We start from the raw sequence: 19,303 nt of genomic DNA, 5'->3' as shown, positions 1-19,303 counted from the left end.
CTCATTCTAAACGCTCTTTCTGCCCATCCAGGTCTATGCTGCCCTCCTCCCAAGGTATGCCCAGCTTGAGCAGAGAATCCTGGCCCAGCCCCCGGGCCTTCTGCAGTGAGTTCTGCAGGCCCGGGAGCCCTGGTGATCCTGCCTGCCCAGACTTGCTGATCCCATTTGGAGCCGTGGCCCTGGACAGCGAGGATCCTCTTCCCTGTTCTGCGTGCCTGCCACCTGACTCGTGACGTGCTGCGGCCCCGGCAGGGACCACCTTGAAGCCTTAGCACATCTTCCAGAACATAAACGGGCTGTCTGTGTCCCTGTGCTCGGGGCAGGAAAACAATCTCTTTTCCTGTCTTGATTTCAGGAGGCAGGATAACACTGAGCGCCTGGAATATCACCAGTAAAAATTGTGACTGTTTCCTTTTCAAAAGCAGAAGTATAGCTAATCTAGGGACTTTAATCAGCAGAATAGGGGACACAAAGCCATGTCACATACCCTGACCCCAGCCCATCCCCTTCTTCAGTTCTGACTCTCTGGCCACTCCTCTCCTCCAGCCCTAACCCACAGCCACGAGCCCAGACCCCGACCCCTGTCCGCCCTCTCCCCCAGCCCTAACCCACAGCCACGAGCCCAAACCCCGACCCCTGTCCGCCCTCTCCCCCAGCCCTAACCCACAGCCACGAGCCCAGACCCCGACCCCTGTCCGTCCTCTCCCCCAACCCTGACCACCCAGCCGAGTCTCCCCCCCATCCGTCCTCTCCCCCAGCCCTGACCACCCAGCCAAGTCTCCCCCCCCATCCGTCCTCTCCCCCAGCCCTGACCACCCAGCCGAGTCTCCCCACACCCAGACCCTGCTGCTTCCTCCCTCATTTCAGCTGTGCCAAGTGCCTCCCCGCTTCCTGTCTTCCCCAGCCTCACCCCTCCTTCTGTATCTTGTCCCCACTCCATCCTCATCTCTCCTCCAACCTCCCCTGCCCGCCTGGTGTAACTCACCACCTCCCACCCCAGACACCTGATGAATGTGCTTCAGCTCTAGCCGCAGGCTGCCTGCCTCTCGGGCACAGCAGAGCACTGGGAGGCCCAGGGAGGCCAGCTGGTCACCTCCCTCTTCCTACCTCTCTCCTTTTTTCTCTCTCTCCCTCTCTCTCCTTTTACAGTTCTCTTGCTGGATCATTGGGAGAATTTCCCACACTCTGGGTTTTGTTGATTCTATCCCTGTGGTGTCATTTAACATGTTCTCTATCTTCTATATTTCCCATAAATCGGTGGTTGGATCTAATATAGGGTTTCCCAACCTCATCACTATTGATTTCTGGGGTTGGATGATTCTTTGTTTTGGAGGGCTGCCCTGCCCACTGTAGGATGTTAGCAGTGTCACTGGCCTCTACCCACTAGATGCCAGTATTATTCCTCCCCAAGTCATGATAATAAAAAATGCCTCCGGGTATTGCCAGATATCCCCTGGTGGGTGTGCGGGAGCAAAGTTGCTCATGATTGAGAACCACTGACCTAGAGGCTTGATCAGATGCATATGGTAATATTCATTTTTATGTTAGACAACTTCAGCGATGATGTTGTATTCTTCCATCAGCAGGCAGATGATGTCTGGCTTTCTGTCTTTTCTGTGATGATTATGCCTAACTTTGTTAGTTTACTGGAGATACAGTTTTGTTATCCTTCTTCATTTATTAGCTAGGATTCTCCTCTCTCTCTCTCTCTCTCTCTCTCTCTCTCTCTCTCTCTCTATATATATATATATATATATATATATATATATATATAAAAATTTTTTTTGTATTTTTCTGAAGCTGGAAACGGGGAGGCAGTCAGACAGACTCCTGCATGCGCCCTACCGGGATCCACCCGGCATGCCCACCAGGGGCGATGCTCTGCCTATCCAGGGCATCGTTCTGTCGTGACCAGAGCCACTTTAGCGCCTGGGGCAGAGGCCAAGAAGCCATCCCCAGCGCCCGGGCCATCCTTTGCTCCAATGGAGCCTTGGCTGCAGGAGGGGAAGAAAGAGACAGAGAGGAAGGAGAGGGGGAGGGGTGAAGAAGCAGATGGGCGCTTCTCCTGTGTGCCCTGGCCGGGAATCGAACCCGGGACTTCTGCACACCAGGCTGACACTCTACCACTGAGCCAACCGGCTAGGGCAGATTCTCCTCTATATTAAACATCCCCCATGCAGTTATCCAGTGGTATTGTTTACATAGAAAAGGCAGAATAAATTCCTTTGCCAGTTTTCAGAATAATTAGTTGATTCTCAGGCACCCTCTAATAGCAACTAGGTTTTTATTTTTAGTATTAATAATGATACATTTAGCATATTTTTTGTGTGTTTTCATCCATTGCAGTAGTTATCCTTCTCCTTGACTTCTTTCTGATAGCCAACTTTTCTCCTGCTTTCCTCGCCTCTCACTCATTCATTCATCACAGAATTCTTGCGGGGCCCCAGCTCTCTTCTTGGTCATCTCTCCCTCTCACTCTGTCCTGTCTTGTTGGATGATTTCATCTGTTCTTGGGGCTTCAGTGATGACTTACGTATCCGTAAGGCCAAGACCTGAGTTTGCAGCCAGAACTCGCCCTGGAGCCTCCCAGCATTCCCCTTCGACTCCACTTCTCTTCTCTCACTCTTCCCCGAACCTCCTCCTCCAGCGTCCTCGTTTTGGTGAAACTGCGATGCCATCCATCCATTCCTTCAGGAACTCAAACCTAAAACTCAGATGTCCTTTCTCTTTCCACATCTGGTCACCAGGCGATTTTGGTCATTCCTTTGAGTCTCTCTTTCATAACTCCTAAAGCAGTTTTTTATCTGCCTCCTGTAAACACCTCTAGATTTTCCTTCTGTCATAGGGCCGACGTTGGCACTTCAGTTAAACCAAACTGTGGTCTCACCCAGAGTGGAACATACTGCCAGTGGGTCTGAGGCCTGGTGGCTCAGAGCAGTGGCTAGTGGGGAGTCAGAAGGAAGGGGTTGAGAAGAAAATGAATGGGACCCCTGGCATCACTTCCGAGAGAGATGAGGTCATCTTCAAAGGGAGCGGAACCACTGGCCAGCTTGATGAGTGATGGAAAAGGGAAGTGAGGAGCTGGAGATGGAACTTGATGTTATGTTATTGGACCAAGACATTGAAAAAGCCACTGTTCGTTAGCATTGACCTCTGCTGTGTAGAGTTGCCTTGTTCATGTAAGTGTGTAAATCCAAACAGAGAAAGGAACTCGCCATCTATCCAAATATCGGAAGAAAACAGTGAGATCATAACTTTTCTAGCTGATGAAACAACTCCACAGTAAAAAAGGACCAAAGACAGGAAGTCAACGGAAACAACCCCTGATCATGAATTTTAAAATAACTTTAAAAAACAATTATGGATAGGAAAGTATACCACAGATTGGAAACTCAAAACCTCAGAAGGAAAATCAAAAAGCAATGAGCATAGGTGAAAAGGGAACTGACCAAACTTAGGAAAGAATGAACAAAGAGATAAAATCATCAGTTTTGAAGACTGAATTACAACATAATCCAAACGAAAATTAACCCCTTGGCAGGGTTTCTCAGTGGGTAGAGCATCGTCCTGGCATGCAGAGGTCATGGAGTTTGATCCCCGGTCAAGGCACATATGAAAAGCAATCAAAGGCCCTGGCCGGTTGGCTCAGCGGTAGAGCGTCGGCCTGGCGTGCGGGGGACCTGGGTTCGATTCCCGGCCAGGGCACATAGGAGAAGCACCCATTTGCTTCTCCATCCCCTCCCCCTCCTTCCTCTGTGTCTCTCTCTTCCCCTCCCGCAGCCAAGGCTCCATTGGAGCAAAGATGGCCCAGGCGCTGGGGATGGCTCCTTGGCCTTTGCCCCAGGCACTAAAGTGGCTCTGGTCGCAGCAGAGCGATGCCCCGGAGGGGCAGAGCATCGCCCCCTGGTGGGCAGAGCGTCGCCCCTGGTGGGCTTGCCGGGTGGATCTCGGTCGGGCGCATGCGGGAGTCTGTCTGACTGTCTCTCCCCGTTTCCAGCTTCAGAAAAAAAAATACAAAAAAAAAAAAAAAAAAAGCAATCAATGAGTGCACAACTAAATGGAAGAAGTAAGTAGGATTCTACTAAAAGACAAACTCCAACCACCTAGGAGATGATTGGGGAAAGAAACTAAAGCAGAAGGACTAGTAGAGAGCATTGAATATCTTTAATTTTGGGTCTAAGACCAAAATGAAAGTGGGGATAAGGGTGGAAGAATCGTATCAAATGGGATATGCTTTGACAAGGTAGAAGTAACACAACTAAATAAATGAAAAAGAAAGGAGAGAGGAAGAGGATAGTCAAAGAGCTCTTTGTTGCAAAGGCAATTCGTGTGATTCAGTGTCATTTAAAGTTGACAAAGCAAATAGTTGAGGCTTCAATAAGGAAAAAGGAAGACAAAGCATTTTATGAAGGTAACAGTGTAATATAAAGGTAATCACTAGTACAAAATAAACACCTCCCTTGATGCCCAAACAATAATAAAGGCTATGGATCATGTAGTGAAAAAAATGCACTAACTGTAGCACCATGCACACAGCAATGTATGTGTCTAACAAGGTAGAATTCAGGAAAAATTAGACCTATCAAAGGACATTATAACGTTAAAAGCTATGACATACAACGAAGAATACTAGTTGTGTTACAGCCTCAACTACTGTATTTGCTTTGTTAATTTTCAGTGATAGTCTTTGATTCCCACCTATAGATTACAACAGAATCTATAAATCTGAATATATATGGAGTTTTGCACTTTATAAGGAATGACAATAGAGAATACACCTTTTTTCTCACTCAGAAAAATCGGTCTTTTATTATACCATCTGTAATTTCCATAAACCAGAAATAATACAACCTTCTTTCATCACAATGCAATAAAATGAGAAGTTAATAAAGAAAAGATATATGTATTTTAAAGTCTCACCTGGAGAAAAATTTTCTATGAAATGACTCTTGTGGTAAACAAGAAATAGAAGCCAAAAGTTCAGAGCCTCTAATAAATGGTTGATGAAATCTATGGAATACATTAAAGTAGTAGCAGGTGAAACATAGCTTCAAATACCGTAACAGATAAAAAGGAATTAGAAATGCAACTGAAAAATCAAAACAGTGAACAAAAGGCAACATAAATATGAAGATCACACATTAACCATTGAAGAAAACAGGAAAAAGAATAATTGAACAGTATTTTGAGTCTGAAAAGCTCAAAATAGGTAAAATACTAGTTAGCAAAAAGGGAAGAAAGCAGTAATGCATAAAAATAATAGTGAAAATTTAATATTAAAACAATTTTTAATATTAAAGACTATACAACTATGCAAATAAATTTGAAAACCTAGATGAAATGATAAAGACCTAGAAAAATAACGTTACTAAAATGACTCCAGTAATGACAGTTAAACAGCCTAATTTTCACAAGAGAAATAGGAAAGATTGTCAAAGGACCACCCTATAAAAAAAGCACTAGGTTAGGCCTTGACCTGTTGACTCAGCGGTAGAGCGTCACCTGGCCTGTGAAAGTCCTGGGTTCAATTCCTGGCCAGGGCACACCAGGGCACACAGGAGAGGCGCCCATCTACTTCTCCACCCTTCCCCCCCTCCTTTCTATCTCTCTCTTCTCCTCCTGCAGCCAAGGCTCAATTGGCCCAGGCGCTGAGGATGGCTCCCTGGTCTCTGCCTCTGGTGCTAGAATGGCTCCAGTTGCAATGGAGCAAAGACCCATATGGCCAGAGCATTGCCCATGCCAGGTGGATCCTGGTCGGGTGCATGCAAGAGTCTGTCTGCCTCCCCGCTTCTCACTTCAGAAAAATACAAAACAAATAAAAACACGGCACTAGATTATATAGTTCCACAGGGGAGGTCTACTAAACCTTCACAGAACATTTAATTCCTATGCTGCATCATGTATCCCAGAACATGGAGTGACAACACTTACAGATTATTTTTATGAAGCAAATATAGCGTTGTTCTCCACATAGATTGCAAAATACCCCAGTTCTTCACTTCTCTCTATACCCATGTATTTTGGAATTTTGTTGTGCTTTCTCTCTCTGATTCTGGACGCAGCTCTGCAAGTCTGGCCAATGAGATTTTCTTTTCTTACCTGTTTGTTTGTTTGTTTGTTTGTTTGTTTTAGTGAGAGGAGGGGAGGCAGAGAGACAGACTCCCGCATGCTCTCCTACCTGGATCCACCAGGCAAGCCCACTAGGGGGCGCTGCTCCTTTGCAACTACAACCATGTTTTTAGCGCCTGAGGTCAGGCCACGGAGGCATCCTTAGCACCAGAGGCCAACTTGCTCAAGTCAATCGAGCCATGGCTGCAGGGGGGGGAGAGAAGGGTGGGTAGAGAAGCAGATGGTTGCTTCTCCTGTGTGCCCTGACCAGGAATTGAACCTGGGACTTCCACACACCAGGCCAACACTGTACTACCGAGCCAACCGGCCAGAGCTGGGATTTTCACAACCATGATGTAAGCCAGGGCTTGCAAAACCCTTATGCAGTTGAGATTCTCACTTTGCTCTCTGCCTTTTTCATGACAATTCTGTGCCTAACCTAGCCTGAGCAGATCTACCCTGGATCATCCATAGGGTGATGGACTGTCTTAGATATGGGAGTGAGTTCTGATGAGAAGAATCACCTGGCTAAGCCCAATATAAATCACCGCACTATAGATTCATGAACCAAATAAGTATTATTTTAAAGTATGGAGACTGGCCTGACCAGGCTGTGGTGCAGTGGATAGAGTGTTGGACTGGGATGCAGAGGGCCCAGGTTCGAGACCCTGAGGTCACCAGCTTGAGCATGGGCTTATCTGGTTTGAGTAAAAGCTCACCAGCTTGGACCCAAGGTCACTGGCTTGAGCAAGGGGTTACTCAGTCTGCTGAAGGCCTGTGGTCAAGGCACATATGAGAAAGCAATCAATGAACAACTAAGGGTCGCCACGAAAAACTAATGATTGATGCTTCTCATCTCTCTCCGTTCCTGTCTGTCTGTCCCTGTCTATTCCTCTCTCTGACTCTGTCTCTGTAAAAAAAATTAATAAAGGCCTGACCAGGCGGTGGCGCAATGGATAGAGCATCAGACTGGGATGCGGAGGAACCAGGTTCGAGACCTCAAGGTCGCTAGCTTGAGCATGGGCTCATCTGGTTTGAGCAAGGCTCACCAGCTTCAGTCCAAGGTTGCTGGCTCCAGCAAGAGGTTACTCGGTCTGCTGAAGGCCCACGGTCAAGGCACATATGAGAAAGCAATCAATGAACAACTAAGGTGTCGCAACGAAAAGCTAATGATTGATGCTTCTCATCTCTCTCCATTCCTGTCTGTCTGTCCCTATCTATCCCTCTCTCTGTAAAAAAAAAAAAAATGAAGTATGGAGACTTAAAGTGACATATTGCACAGCAATAGATAACCAACACAGAAAATGGTGCCAAAACAAAAAACTAATATATGTGACATTGAAACTGGGGTGTGGGTGGGGACAGGAGAAATGGTGAGAAAATCATTCTAGGAGGCTAAGAAAAATGCAAGGAAACTGAGGGCTGGTGGTAACTTGGAAGATAGAAAGTGCACCTACTGAACATTTGGGCTTGAGGAAAGAAATTTCTAGGCAGAATATTGAAAATCTCAGCTGACTATTAGAAAAAGACTAGCCAGATTTCAAGTAGCATTTAGAGGGAATATAAAGATGCTAGAATGAACAAAATAACTTTCTCTTCTTCTGTCCCTTTAAGCTAATAACAGATTATCAAATATAAGACATGGCTTTTAAAAAAACTAAGACTTCTGAAAGAATCAGGCATTGTCTGACAGAACCTTTCCAGCTGATTAAAATGACTTTCAGGAAACAAGATTCTTGTCCCATAGCATCCTTTTATACCGAAAGAATCAGGGATTGAGCAGAGAGAGAGAGAGAGAGAGATCTCGAAGATAATTATGGAGATGGCTTTTGGTGCACGGAGCGAATTCAAATGAGACCCAAAGTTCACAGAACATTTTAGGGAGCTACACTAATAAAAATGACATCAATTAGATAAAAAGAGAGTCAATGTAAAAAGACTTTGGGTCCCCAAGTTTCTGTGGGCAGGAAGCTGGGTGAGGATGTTGCTCAAAACGCAGTTTCCATTGTCCTCTTTTTTTTTTTTCTTTTCATTTTTCTGAAGCTGGAAACAGGGAGAGACAGACAGACTCCCGCATGCGCCCGACCGGGATCCACCCGGCACGCCCACCAGGGGCGATGCTCTGCCCATCCTGGGTGTCGCCATGTTGCGACTAGAGCCACTCTAGCGCCTGGGGCAGAGGCCACAGAGCCATCCCCAGCGCCTGGGCCATCTTTGCTCCAATGGAGCCTTGGCTGCGGGAGGGGAAGAGAGAGACAGAGAGGGAAAGCGCGGCGGAGGGGTGGAGAAGCAAATGGGCGCTTCTCCTATGTGCCCTGGCCGGGAATCGAACCCGGGTCCCCCGCACGCTAGGCCGACGCTCTACTGCTGAGCCAACCGGCCAGGGCTCCATTGTCCTCTTTAGCAGTATTCAAGGAGGGCAATGCCAAGTGAAAGATGCGGCTGGACCAGCGAAGAGCCATGGGCCACAGCAGACATGGGTGACGCCTTCCACGTGGCAGACAAACTCCAGTATGTCCTACAACAGGGATCCCCAAACTACGGCCCTGCGGGCCGCATGCGGCCCCCTGAGGCCATTTATCCGGCCCCTGCCGCACTCCTGGAAGGGGCACCTCTTTCATTGGTGATCAGTGAGAGCAAAGCGTAGCGTCGCTCACATATAGTACTACTTCCGGTGACACGGGAGGCACGTGTCACGGCTCCGGAAGTGCGTCATATCACTTGTCTTGTTATGGCTAGCAGTGACAAATATGGAACTGGACATTGACAATCTCATTAGCCAAAAGCAGGCCCAGAGTTCCCATTGAAATACTGGGCAGTTTGTTGATTTAAATTTACTTGTTCTTTATTTTAAATATTGTATTTGTTCCCATTTTGGTTTTTTACTTTAAAATAAGATATGTGCAATGTACATAGGGATTTGTTCATAGTTTTTTTTATAGTCCGGCCCTCCAGCGGTCTGAGGGACAGTGAACTGGCCCCCTGTGTAAAAAGTTTGGGGACCCCTGTCCTACAACGATCCCTGCCTCCTGGTGTTCACACCACTGTGTAATTCTCTCTTGAGTATGAACAGGACCTGTAACTTGCTTGTAATAAGTAGGATATGGCAAAGGTGATTGTATGTCACTCCTGAAATTATGTTACATAAAATCATAACTTTCATCTTTGGAGCAGATAAGAGTATTCCAGCAGTGGCAGTGGGGATTGTGGGGACTCTAAGGCAGAAACAATCTTATGTTTTTTGGTTTTGTTTTGTTTTTTGTTGTTTTTGTATTTTTCCGAAGTTAGAAGTGGGGAGGCAGTCAGACTCCCGCATGCCCCGGACTGGGATCCACCCGACATGCCCACCAGGGGGCGATGCTCTGCCCATCTGGGGCGTTGCTCTGCTGCAATCAGAGCCATTCTAGCGCCTGAGGCGGAGGCCATGGAGCCATCCTTAGCACCTGGGCCAGCTTTGCTACAGTGGAGCCTTGGCTGCGGGAGGGGAAGAGAGAGATAGAGAGAAAGGAGAGGGGGAAGGAAGGGGGAAGGACTTGGAAGTCCTGGGTGCTCTGACCAAGAACCAAACCCAGGACTTCCACATGCCAGGCCGATGCTCTACTGCTGAGCCAACCAGCCAGGGCCAACCTTATGTGTTTGAAGACAAAAAGCAGTACAGTGTAGCCTGACCTGTGGTGTTGCAGTAGATAGAGTGTTGACCTGGAATGCTGAGGTCCCTGGTTCAAAACCCCAGGCTTGCTGGCTTGCCTGGTCAAGGCACATATGAGAAGCAACTACTAAGAGTTGATGCTTCCCGCTCTTCTACCTTTCTCTCTCTCTCTCTCTCTCTCTCTCTCTCTATTCTCCCTCTAAAATCAATAAATAAAATCGTTTTTAAAAAAATGCAGTACAGGGCCTGACCTGTGGTGGCGCAGTGGGATAAAGCATCGACCTGGAACACTGAGGTTGCCGGTTCGAAACCCTGGGCTTGCCTGGTCAAGGCACATATGGGAGTTGATGCTTCCTGCTCCTCCCCCTTCTCTCTCTCTCCCCTCTCTCTAAAAATCAATTAAAAAATCAATAAATAAATAATAAAAAAATGCAGTACAGTGTGTTCTGGCTGATAATGATGAGATGGGAGAGGAAACAGGGCTGATTCAGTAAAGCTTCATTAGCTATCATGAGGGGATGCCATGGGAGGATCTTAAGCGAGAGGTAATGTGATATGAGTCCCATTTTTAATAGTTCATTTCAGTTGCTGTAAGGAAGATGTCTTATAGCCAGGCAAGAGTAGAAGGTGACCAGTTATGATCCCTTTCAGTTCACTGCTGTCACATTGGTCCAGATGCCAGATGTTTGGTGTTGATGGTATATGGTTATATGTAGCTGGATGGTGGAAGCCAACTTGCTGATGGACCAAATATAGGAGTAATCAAGAATGACTCATAGAGTTTTGATATGAGAAGTTGGTTAGTTGGTCATGCCATTGATTTAGACAGGGACCACAGAAGAAGAATAGAGTTATGGGGGAAATGAGGAATTCTGCTTTGGCGAGGTTAAGTTTGGGATACCTAATAGGCTGCCAAGTAGGGATGTTAAGTAGGCAGTTGGATATACAAATTTGGAGTTCCCATAGACATCGGGGTGAAAGACAGATGTGTTGCCAACTGGGACTTCTCTGAGTTCCTACTGTGATAGCCTGCCGGGGTGGGGTAGGAGAGAGAGGAGGCAGCCCGTCTAATTGTTGGCATGTGGATTATGGTTGGTAGCTTCCAATCAGGAGGAGGCAGTGATTTATCCTCCCTAAGAAAGACATTTACAGCAGGTCCTTGTATAACATTTTGTTCAATGTCATTTTGTTAGAATGTTGATGAGAAAAAAAAGAATAAATTCCCAGCAGGGGCCACTGTCTATGTGAAGTTTGCATGTCCTCTCAATGTCTTTGTGGATCTTCTCAGGGGACTCAGGGTTCCTTCCACAGCCCAAAGATGCACACATTAGGGTGAATTGGTGTGTCTGCATTGTCCCAGTGAGTGTCCAGGTGTGTCAGTGGCCCTGCAATGGAAGGATATCCTGTCCAAGACTGGTTCCCGCCTTGCACCCCGAGCTGTGGGGATAGGCTCTGGCCACATGTGACCTTGAACCAGAATAAGCAGGTTGGAAAAAAATTATCTAACTTGTTTGTTTGTTTTTTTTCTATCTAACTTGTTTATATTAATTTTCGTTAAATATCTGTATAGCTCACATTATTTCAAAGTCTAACATTAGAAGTGGTTTTTTGGGTGAAGTTTTCACTTAAAAGTTTTGGTGATGTTTTTGTGACCAGAAATATACTGCAAGAACTTAACTATTGTGCATATCACAGCCTATGGTGAAACTGGTTTAATTATACCTCATTTTGCTTTTAAGTCCTGTTTCCAATAATCTGTCTTTGATGTTAAGTGAGGACTTACTGTATTCAGGATATGGAGTTGCTTTACCTGTCATCCTGAGTCTATCAGTATAGCCTCCTATGGGATTAGGTATCCCATGCTACACTGCTCTTTGCTCAGTAGCGTTCAGTTCTGCCTTAAAAGTCCTATAGAGCCCTGGCCGGTTGGCTCAGTGGTAGAGCGTTGGCCTGGTGTGCAGGAGTCCCGGGTTCGATTCCTGGCCAGGGCACACAGGAGAAGCGCCCGTCTGCTTTTCCACCCCTCCCCCTCTCCTTCCTCTCTGTCTCTCTCTTCCCCTCCCACAGCGAGGCTCCATTGGAGCAAAGATACCCCGGGCGCTGGGGATGGCTCCTTGGCCTCTGCCCCAGGCGCTAGAGTGGCTCTGGTCGCAACAGAGCGACGCCCCGGAGGGGCAGAGCATCGCCCCCTGGTGGGCAGAGCGTTGCCCCCTGGTGGGCGTGCCGGGTGGATCCCGGTCGGGCGCATGCGGGAGTCTGTCTGACTGTCTCTCCCCATTTCCAGCTTCAGAAAAATACACACACAAAAAATAAATAAATAAAAAATAAAAAAAAGTCCTATAGAGGATTGTGTGGCAAGGAGGCTCTCATTTTATCACAGGCTTTTCCAGAACTGGAAGGGACCCTTAGAGACCTAGAAATCTTTCTGGGTAGTGACTCCAAAGTATGGTCTCTGAAGTGTTCCTGGTGCTTTGCAAACTGGAGGTGATGGTCCTTCATTTAAATTTCAATCAAGGTAATATGCATTCTATAGGGTGGACTTTTACATATGATTTTGTTTGAATAAGGTTTCAGCAATGTAAAAAATGCAAAGTACAGTGGTGTCTAACCCCTTCACTTTCTGTAGAAGGAAACGGAATCAGAGAAGTGAAATAACGGAGACTTCCAGGCGCTGCCTCTCTCCTGGCTGCTCTTGCCCTGCTCCTACCCTAACAAAGGCTGTGACAAGTCAGAAGAGGGAGGACAATTTCTGTATCCAAGGATCCTGCACCCCTTCCCTGAGCTGTGACGGGCTTTCTTCCCTCCTTAGCTGGGAGCCACATCATGACTTCCAAGCTCTGGTTGTGTGATAGAGGATGGAATCCGAGATGGAGTACAACCTCCCGCACCGAGGACCTTGGGGGAGGTGAAGAGGGCAACGAAGCCATTAGCGAGACAGATCAACTGCGGGGACTACAGGCAATTGAGAAGTTTGAACGGTGCAGATTGGAGCATTCGGGGCAGGGTGTGAGGGCTGAGGACCAGTTGGAGTTGAGGGTGGGAAGCAAGTTGCAAAGCCCTTTTCTGTGGGCATCTGCCCTGCAGGGCGGCACTCTGCGCGCTCCCTCACTTGCAGGGGGCTCCAACCCTAGGATCCCCAGCTCCGCCTTTGTGTGTGTGTCTAGGGAGGTCCTGGGGGTGTAGACGTGTGGGCCCTCTTGTCATTTCAGAAAAGACAGCCTTTTTCTGCCGATTAATTCGCACGACTCAACTATGGTTCATTGTGACCCTAATTTCATATAGGGTAACCCGGGCGCGGAGTGGAAGCCAGGCCAGAGTTCGGGGTCTCTCCACCCACTCTGAAGTCGCAGGGCAGGATGAGTTCGGGAGTGTGGGCTCCAGCGCGCGAAGCAAGGATTCAGGGTTCGGTGCTCACGGGGTCCCGGGGTCAAGTGGTCCAGGACCGTCACCTCTGAAGCGCACCTAACCCAGAGCTCCTATCTGGTGGTTTCTTCGCCTCCCCTGGGAGGGCGCGGGCGGGAGGCGGGGCCTCCTTGTTGTTGTTTCTCTGGGGTCCCGCCCCTAAGGGGGGCGCGGACCACGCGGCCGGAGGGCCCGCCTCCCCTCCCCCTCCCCGCCCAGCTCGCCCGGCTCTTTGTATCCAACATCCGGGTTTCCCCGCTGGCTCGTCTCCGCGGCCGCGGCTCAGGAGCCATTTTGGACTCGGTTCAGCTCCCCTCCCCCCCACCCCTCCCCCAGTTCATGGCCCCTCCGGACTCGGCCCCTGCGCCCGGGGCCCGGGCCCAGCCCCGCCGCGCTATGCCTGAGTCGGGCGCACCCCGGCCCGCGCCCCGCCGCCGCCCCCCGGCCCCCGCGTCGCCCCGGAGCCCGGGCCGCAGCCTGTGCCGACCGCAGCGGCCCTGAGCCCGGCCCCGCCGCTCGGCCCTTGGAGCCCGCACGCTGCTCGGGGACGAAGGCGCAGGAAGCGCGCGGGGAACGAGACCGAAGGAAGGAGCGGGAAGGAGAGCGCGGCCGCCGCCGGGCCCTGCGCGCCCCGGGAGCGCCGCGCGGCCCTGCCCGCGGGCTCCGGGTGTCCGCGGGGCGGCGCCGCGGAACATGACGGCGCCCTGGGCGGCCCTCGCCCTCCTCTGGGGATCGCTGTGCGCGGGTAAGGACTGGGCGCGGCGTGGGGGGTGCGGGGAGGGCGCGCGGGGCCGGCCTCGGGCGGCGCGCGGTGTTTACCAACAAAGGGCGGGCCCGCGGCCTCCTTGCCGCGCCACCTGCACCCAGCTTGCACCTCCTGGGGCGGGGACGGGGGACGCGCTCGCCGTCCCGCTATCTGATCTTGTGGGGACGTTGTTGACTGTGCGGCGAGCTGTAGGTTCCGGTTCGCAGAGGCGACCCCACGATGGGGGGGCCTGGATCCGGAGCCCCAGGGTCGGGGTTCGGGCTACGTGGGCGCGGGGAACCCAGGGAGAGTGAGAGGAAAGCCTGAGCGTGGGGAACCTAGCCAGGCGGGGCGGGCGGATCTAATTCGGGGTGGCAGGATTGTAGGTGCAGCAGCAGCTATGGGGAGGGCTACGCGACCCTCAGTTACTAATTGTAGCGAAGGGTGTTTGTTTTTCATTGCTCGGAGGAGCCCCCGCGTCGCGTTCCGCGCAAAGCGGGCCGCTGGCACCCGCTCCCACCTGCGCCCGCTTTCCCCGCTGCGGGCCCTAGAGCGCGAGGTGCAGCCACCCCGCGGGACCGCTTTGCTTTGGGCTCCTGGGAGGGGAGGTGGGGCGCGAAGGAAAACCAACAGGTCCCTTTTCCTTTTGGCCTCCAGGAAGCACGTGGCGGGGGTGGGGGTGGATGACCCGCGGGACTAGCGTTTGGCTCGCGCGCGTGTGGTTGAGTGTGTGCGGGTGTATATATGCGGACTTCTACGGGGAAGGCGCTTTTCCCCCTAATGCGGGAGCACCCATTTCCCTCTTTTAGCGTTGCAGGGGCTCGCAGCAGGGGCCAGGGCCACGCTCTGGTTGGCTCTGGGTAGCCCTGGGAAGCGTGAGGAGTCGTGCACTGAAGCTCCTGGGAGAAGTCCGAGGCCGTCGGGCGGCTGATGCGCGGCAGCTTGAGCGCCGGGTCCTGCGCGTCTTTGTTCCCAGCCCCCATTACACATGCAGCGCGGGTCCCTAGCTGCCCGCGGTGGTAGCCGCGCGGAGTCTGGGAAACCCGCGAAGGGCGGGGTCGGGCGTGCAGGGGCGGGACTGGGAACCCCGCGCTGTGCGGGGGTGGGGATCCGGGATCTCCATCCCACCCCCGCACTGCCTGTCTCTTTTGCACTGTTGCTTGACTTAGCTGTCTGTCTACATCAAAGCAAGCGCGTTCTCTCTCTGTGGGGCTTGGTGCTTCTTAGCCACAGCGTAGGGACCAGAAGATAGAGACCTCCTCGCTGGTACCTAGGCACCCTGGAAGGGAGCATCATGACTCCTTTGGAGCCATTTCCTGTGCGGTGGAGGCGAAGTGGTATTGGATTTGTTTCCCTCTCTGCCCCGAGTCCCTTTTAAGTGCTGCTTTGAGATTGTTTTTCCTAAGGAAAGGGAGGTATTGGCTTGTAGAGGGGAGGATGGCAGCATGCTGACTTAATAGGCACGCAGAGCTCACCTGGCTGTCTCTAGAATCCTCCTGGACATTCCTGGGATTTGGGAACCCTCTCATTTGTCTGAGTGTGGTCTCACCAGCCCTCACCTCTCACACAGGTTAGGTAGGCAGGTTGGGTCCTACCCCCACCCAGACTCTTTCCTCCCGTACTCCCTCCTGGTTTGGGCAGTGCCCTGCAGAGTGGGGCAGCTGGAGTTAGACTGAAATTCAGTCACCTGTGTTCCTGCCCTGGGAAGAAGCTGGGAGGTTTGTGTGTCACTGATTATTTCTTGTAGTCACACCAACCATTCCTCTGGCGGCCACTGCTCTGACCTTTGAGAACCTGTTGGAAGTGCTGCCCCACGTCTAGGTGGATACATCTGTATATTCCACAGGAGCTCCTGCCATCTGTCTCTGTACTGTGCTTGGGGCTCAGGTCAGGGCCTGTAGGGCCACGTGGAGAGTGTTCTGAGTGGAATGTCAGGAGCCACTGGCTGCGGAAGGGGATCCGACTCCCATCTGTCCTTTATGAAGTGCAGGTCTGCCTCCTCTTTCCCTCGCCTGCCCTCAGGCTGGCTACTCTGACCCAACGTCCAATTCCCGGGGAGAGAAGTGTGTGTATACTGTATAAGGGAAGTGACGCTCAGGCTCAGTGTAAATGGTAGCTGTCAAGGATGCAGACCACAGAGCTACAGGCCATTAATGCCCCTCTACAGGGAAGGGTATTATCCCCTTCCTGTCCTTGTTCCTGTTGGGCACTCCAGACTCTGTCCTGTCTTGCTGGCTAGGCTGCCCTTCAGGAAGACTGGGTGGGCACCCTCCTCAGCTGTTAGCATAGGGATTGGGAACCTTTTTGGCTGAGAGAACCATGAACGCCACATATCTTAAAATGTAATTCTGTGAGAGCCATACAACAACCCATGTACGGTATGCATTATCCAATAAAAAGTTAGTGTTGTCCCGGAGGACAGCTGTGATTGGCTCCAGCCACCCGCAACTATGAACATGAGCAGTAGGAAATGAATGGATTGTAATACATGAGAATGTTTTATATTTTTAATGTTATTATTTTTTAATTAAAGATTTGTCTGTAAGCCAGATGCTGCCATCAAAAGAGCCACATCTGGCCTGACCTGTGGTGGCGCAGTGGATAAAGTGTCGACCTGGATTGGATTTGTTTCCCTCTCTGCCCCGAGTCCCTTTTAAGTGCTGCTTTGAGATTGTTTTTCCTAAGGAAAGGGAGGTATTGGCTTGTAGAGGGGAGGATGGCAGCATGCTGACTTAATAGGCACGCAGAGCTCACCTGGCTGTCTCTAGAATCCTCCTGGACATTCCTGGGATTTGGGAACCCTCTCATTTGTCTGAGTGTGGTCTGAGGTCGCACACTCAGGTCGCCGGTTCAAAACCCTGGGCTTGCCTGGTCAAGGCACATATGGGAGTTGAAGCTTCCAGCTCCTCCCCCTGTTCTCTCTCTCTAATAAAAAAAATGAATAAATAAAATTAAAAATAAAAAAACCCCCAAAAACCCACAGAGTTAAAAAGAAAAAAAAGAGCCACATCTGGCTCACAAGCCATAGGTTTCCGACCCCTGTGTTAGAGGCTCTTTCAAGGTACATCATGTGAGCAACTTGCCTGTTTTTCCAGGCCCTACATCTGGGTGAAAACAAGACCTGGAACATCATGGCCTCTGTAGTGTACTGCGTCGGGGTTTTTTTTAGGCATGGAGACCTCCAGGTAGCACCGGACTTTCCCCGGCTCTTCAGTGAAGGATCTTCCTTTTCAAGGACCCCAGTAAAGAGGCCCCCGTCCTATACTGCAGTCCTTTGTATCATGGGCTTCTCTGAGAATCTGAAGAAAGACGTGGACCCTTTCCCCAGGAAAATACAAATAAGTGTGTGTGCATGTGTGCACACATGCACACACACTTATATTTGATGCTGCTGTTCTGCACGGATACCAGGAAACTGTCCTGGCCGCCTTGCATATACCCATTGAACCTGAGGGGGAAATTGCTGTTCTTGGATGGGGGGGTATTGGCCTTGTTCCATACCCACCTTGGGCTAGTCACTGGAAATGATTTCCCCTTTACTTCTGCTTTTTGTTCAGATTATGTCCAATGTTTACATTCGGCTCTGGTCTCCCCCTCTTCCTCCTCGGCCTCTTCTTCCAGGAGGCCCTTCCCTGAATGCCAGTACATTTAGCTCCTGGCCTTGGAGCTCAGGGGAATACGAGCGGGGACCAAGGGACATCAGGGCAGAATGTGGATCCACTTGCAGTTTGTGTCCTGTTACCGTAGCCTGGGATATGGGATTGTGGGGGTGCTGGTCTGGGTAATACTGGATAGAACGGCACTGGATAGACGCCTTCAGGGGGGGTCATGGCTCGGTGGGCCTCATTCTAGCACAGGCTTTCTCAGCCTAGACACTGTTGACAGTTTGGAGCTGATGATTCTTTGATGTGTGTATGGGATGTGTGTGTGTGGGATGCTCTCTTGTACTCTGTAGGATGTTTAATAGCATCCCTGGTACCCACTAAAAATGCTAGTAGCACTTCCAATCATGACAACCAAAAATGCCTCCAGGCATTGCCAAATGTCTAGGCAGAGGGGGTGCAAAATCACCTCAGGTTGAGACCCCCTGATCGAAATGTTCTCACGCTTTTTAAAGAGACAGACAGTCGTGCGAGGTGGCCTTTGTGGCTAAGGCCTGCCCCTACTGCTGCCCCATTGGATCCAGGGCCGGAGGTTAGCTTTTCCTGAAAGGCGAGGAGAGTCAGTGCCTCGCTAAACCTGCCCAGCGTGGGAGAGTTTGGTTGGAAACTAGTGGTTCTGGAGTACCGCTGGCCACCGAGGAGAATCCTGGCGTCCTTGAGTTTTCCCAGAAGTGGTTCGGGTTTCAGGGAGGCGGCGGTTGTGGATGGCTGGGCAGCCTGCCCGCCCGCACCCGCCCACCTGCCTCTGACCGCCGCCTTGAGGTTTGCACTCGCGCCGCTCCCTCCCACACGCGCAGAATGTCAGCACAGGCCTGCTGCTGGGGCCCGGGAGCCGCTGGAGCTCGGGCTGTCCGCGTGGGCCCGGAGCAGCGCCGGCGCTACTTGTAGCCTGACGCCGGCATGCCCTTTCCCCCGAGCGGGCCAGCGGCGTGGCGCCCGGAGGAGCAGCTGTGGACCTGGAGCTCCGAGTCTGAGTCCGAGTCTGGGGACGCCAGAGCAAGGGGGCAGCCTCTCCCCAAAGGTATGGGCACAGGTCTCTACCCTGGCCTCAGAGTTGGGAGGGCAGAGCCAGGCTTCCTCCTCTGGACCTGGGGAGGTGTGGATAGAGCTGCCCCTGCCCTGCCGGCCCTGAGGCCCCGAACCAAGGGATTGATTTCTAGGGGCGCCTGTTTGCTGGGCTCGGCAGGCTGGCAGTCCCTGTGTTTGTTCTGGGCTCCTCCTGTCCTGCCAGCTCTGCTAGGAGGTGCTTTCTGGGGGGCTCTGCTCTGATCTCAGCAAGACATAGCCTGCTGCATTGGGAACTGATTACAGACCCCGGCTTGGGGTGGGCGGAAGCACCCCCCAAGCTTAAAAGCCTTAGTTCCCAGGTACTTCGCATCCCTGGGGCGTGAAGGGCTTATGTAAAAGGGTTGCTTGCTGGGTTGAGACTTGCCAGTTCCATCACTTCAGGGGTCTTTCCAAAGGAGCTCGGTTGCCCTCTCGGAATTCTCTGTCTTCTATTCCTTCCCTCTCATTCTATCGCCAAGTCCTTGTCCCGGAATGGACACCCACCCCTGGTTTAGGGCTTCCTTTTGGTGTTGTCTTTCTTCACCACCCAGCCTGAGAGGTGGCACCGCTTCTGAATGCCAGGTGGTTAGATGGGGATGGGAGTGGGGTTGGGGGAGAGGAGATGCTTCCGTCTTCTTCCGAGTCTTTTTTTAATGTTTCCCAGTGATGTCTTTGCTTAAGACAATGGTG

The 19,303-nt window shown here is 51.1% G+C and overlaps 2 protein-coding genes across 12 annotated transcripts in view; both read left to right on the top strand.

The window, feature by feature from the left end:
• XYLB (xylulokinase) overlaps positions 1 to 4,773 on the top strand; it is a 70,464-nt gene extending 65,691 nt beyond the window's left edge. For all 9 annotated transcript variants that reach the window (XM_066246085.1, XM_066246084.1, XM_066246086.1 and 6 more), the window contains one exon: positions 32 to 4,773. In XM_066246085.1, the coding sequence (XP_066102182.1) occupies positions 32 to 109 (78 nt within the window). In that variant the 3' untranslated portion in view covers positions 110 to 4,773. The remainder of the gene's footprint in view (positions 1 to 31) is intronic.
• Positions 4,774 to 13,633: 8,860 nt separating this feature from the next.
• ACVR2B (activin A receptor type 2B) overlaps positions 13,634 to 19,303 on the top strand; it is a 39,674-nt gene continuing 34,004 nt past the window's right edge. For 2 of the 3 annotated variants that reach the window (XM_066244494.1, XM_066244493.1), the window contains exon 1: positions 18,398 to 18,587. In XM_066244494.1, the coding sequence (XP_066100591.1) occupies positions 18,467 to 18,587 (121 nt within the window). In that variant the 5' untranslated portion in view covers positions 18,398 to 18,466. Of the gene's footprint in view, positions 13,905 to 18,397; positions 18,588 to 19,303 lie in introns of those variants that run through there. The other variant, XM_066244495.1, reaches the window with a different exon arrangement.

The sequence above is a fragment of the Saccopteryx bilineata genome, chromosome 10, assembly GCF_036850765.1.
Source record: "Saccopteryx bilineata isolate mSacBil1 chromosome 10, mSacBil1_pri_phased_curated, whole genome shotgun sequence".
NCBI classification, from domain to species: Eukaryota; Metazoa; Chordata; class Mammalia; order Chiroptera; family Emballonuridae; genus Saccopteryx; species Saccopteryx bilineata.
The sequence above is the reverse complement of the archived record's forward strand: the minus strand, read 5'-3'. Positions and strand labels throughout refer to the sequence as shown.